At 63.7% G+C, this 1264-nt stretch overlaps 1 protein-coding gene across 1 annotated transcript in view; it reads left to right on the top strand.

The window, feature by feature from the left end:
* LOC107307445 (chromodomain-helicase-DNA-binding protein 3-like) overlaps positions 1 to 503 on the top strand; it is a 16439-nt gene extending 15936 nt beyond the window's left edge. Inside the window, exon 7 of the mRNA XM_032441819.1 lies at positions 18 to 503. Coding sequence (XP_032297710.1) covers positions 18 to 488 — 471 coding nt within the window. The 3' untranslated portion in view covers positions 489 to 503. The remainder of the gene's footprint in view (positions 1 to 17) is intronic.
* The last annotated feature ends 761 nt before the right edge of the window (positions 504 to 1264 follow it).

The raw sequence follows: 1264 nt of genomic DNA, 5'->3' as shown, positions 1-1264 counted from the left end.
CCCCCCCCCCTCCTCAGCTGGAGATCTTCCACCTGGTGATGTACCGCAACTACCAAAGGAAGAACGACATGGATGAGCCCCCCCCCCTGGATTACGGCTCCGGGGACGATGACACCAAGAGCGACAAGAGGGGGCACAGCCAGGACCCCCTGTACGGCGGCATGGAGGAGCGCTTCTACCGCTATGGCATCAAACCCGAGTGGATGATGATCCATCGCATCCTTAACCACAGGTGGGGGCACACACGGGTGGACCCTGTGTCCCTGGGGGGGGGCCTCAGCACCTATGGGTGCCCACCAGCACCTATGGGTGTCCCCTGTGTCCCTATGTGTCCCCCAGCACCCAAGGGTGTCCCTGGGAGACCCTCAGCTCCTATGGGTGTCCCATGTATCCCTAGGGGATCCCCAGCACCCATGGGTGACCCCTGTGTCCCTAGGGGGGGCCTCAGCACCCATGGGTGTCCCCCAGCACCCATGGGTGTCCCCTAGCACCTATGGGTGTCCCCTGTGTCCCTGGGGGACCCACAGCACCCACGGGTGTCCTCTGCTTCCATAGGGGACCCCCAGCACCCACGGGTGGCCACTGTGTCCCTGGGGGACCCACAGCACCCATGGGTGTCCCCCAGCACCTATGGGTGTCCCCTGTGTCCATGGGTGTTCCCTAGCAACTATGGGTGTCCCCTGTGTCCCTGGGTGTCCCCTAGCACCTATGGGTGTCCTCTGCTTCCATAGGGGACCCCCAGCACCCACGGGTGGCCACTGTGTCCCTATGTGTACCCCAGAACCCAAGGGTGTCCCTGGGGGACCCTCAGCTCCTATGGGTGTCCCCTGTGTCCCTGGGGGACCCCCAGCACCTATGGGTGTCCCATGTGTCCCTGGGTGTCCCATAGCACCCATGGGTGTCCCCTGTGTCCCTGGGTGTCCCCCAGCACGTGGGGTTTGGGGGGGACACCCCTAGCATCCCCTGGGCAGCCCCAGCCATCCCTGGTGTTCCCATATCCCCAAGTGTCCCCAAGTGTCTCCAAGTGTCCCCATGTCCACTCTGTGTGTCCCCAGGTGACCCCATCCTGTCTGTCTGTCCTCATACGTCCCCATCCACACCCTGTCTGGCTGTCCCAGACTGTCCCCATGGCCCCAGACACCATCCCAACCCGCTGTCCCCATTGTGTCCCCATGTCCCCATAGTGACCCCATGTCCCCAGCTGACCCCATGTCCCCATTGTGACCCCATGTCCCCATTGTGTCCCCATGTCCCCATTGTGACC

The sequence above is a fragment of the Coturnix japonica genome, unplaced genomic scaffold (assembly GCF_001577835.2).
Source record: "Coturnix japonica isolate 7356 unplaced genomic scaffold, Coturnix japonica 2.1 chrUnrandom602, whole genome shotgun sequence".
Lineage (NCBI taxonomy): Eukaryota > Metazoa > Chordata > Aves > Galliformes > Phasianidae > Coturnix > Coturnix japonica.
Note: the sequence above shows the minus strand (reverse complement) of the source record. Positions and strands in the feature narration are given on the sequence as shown.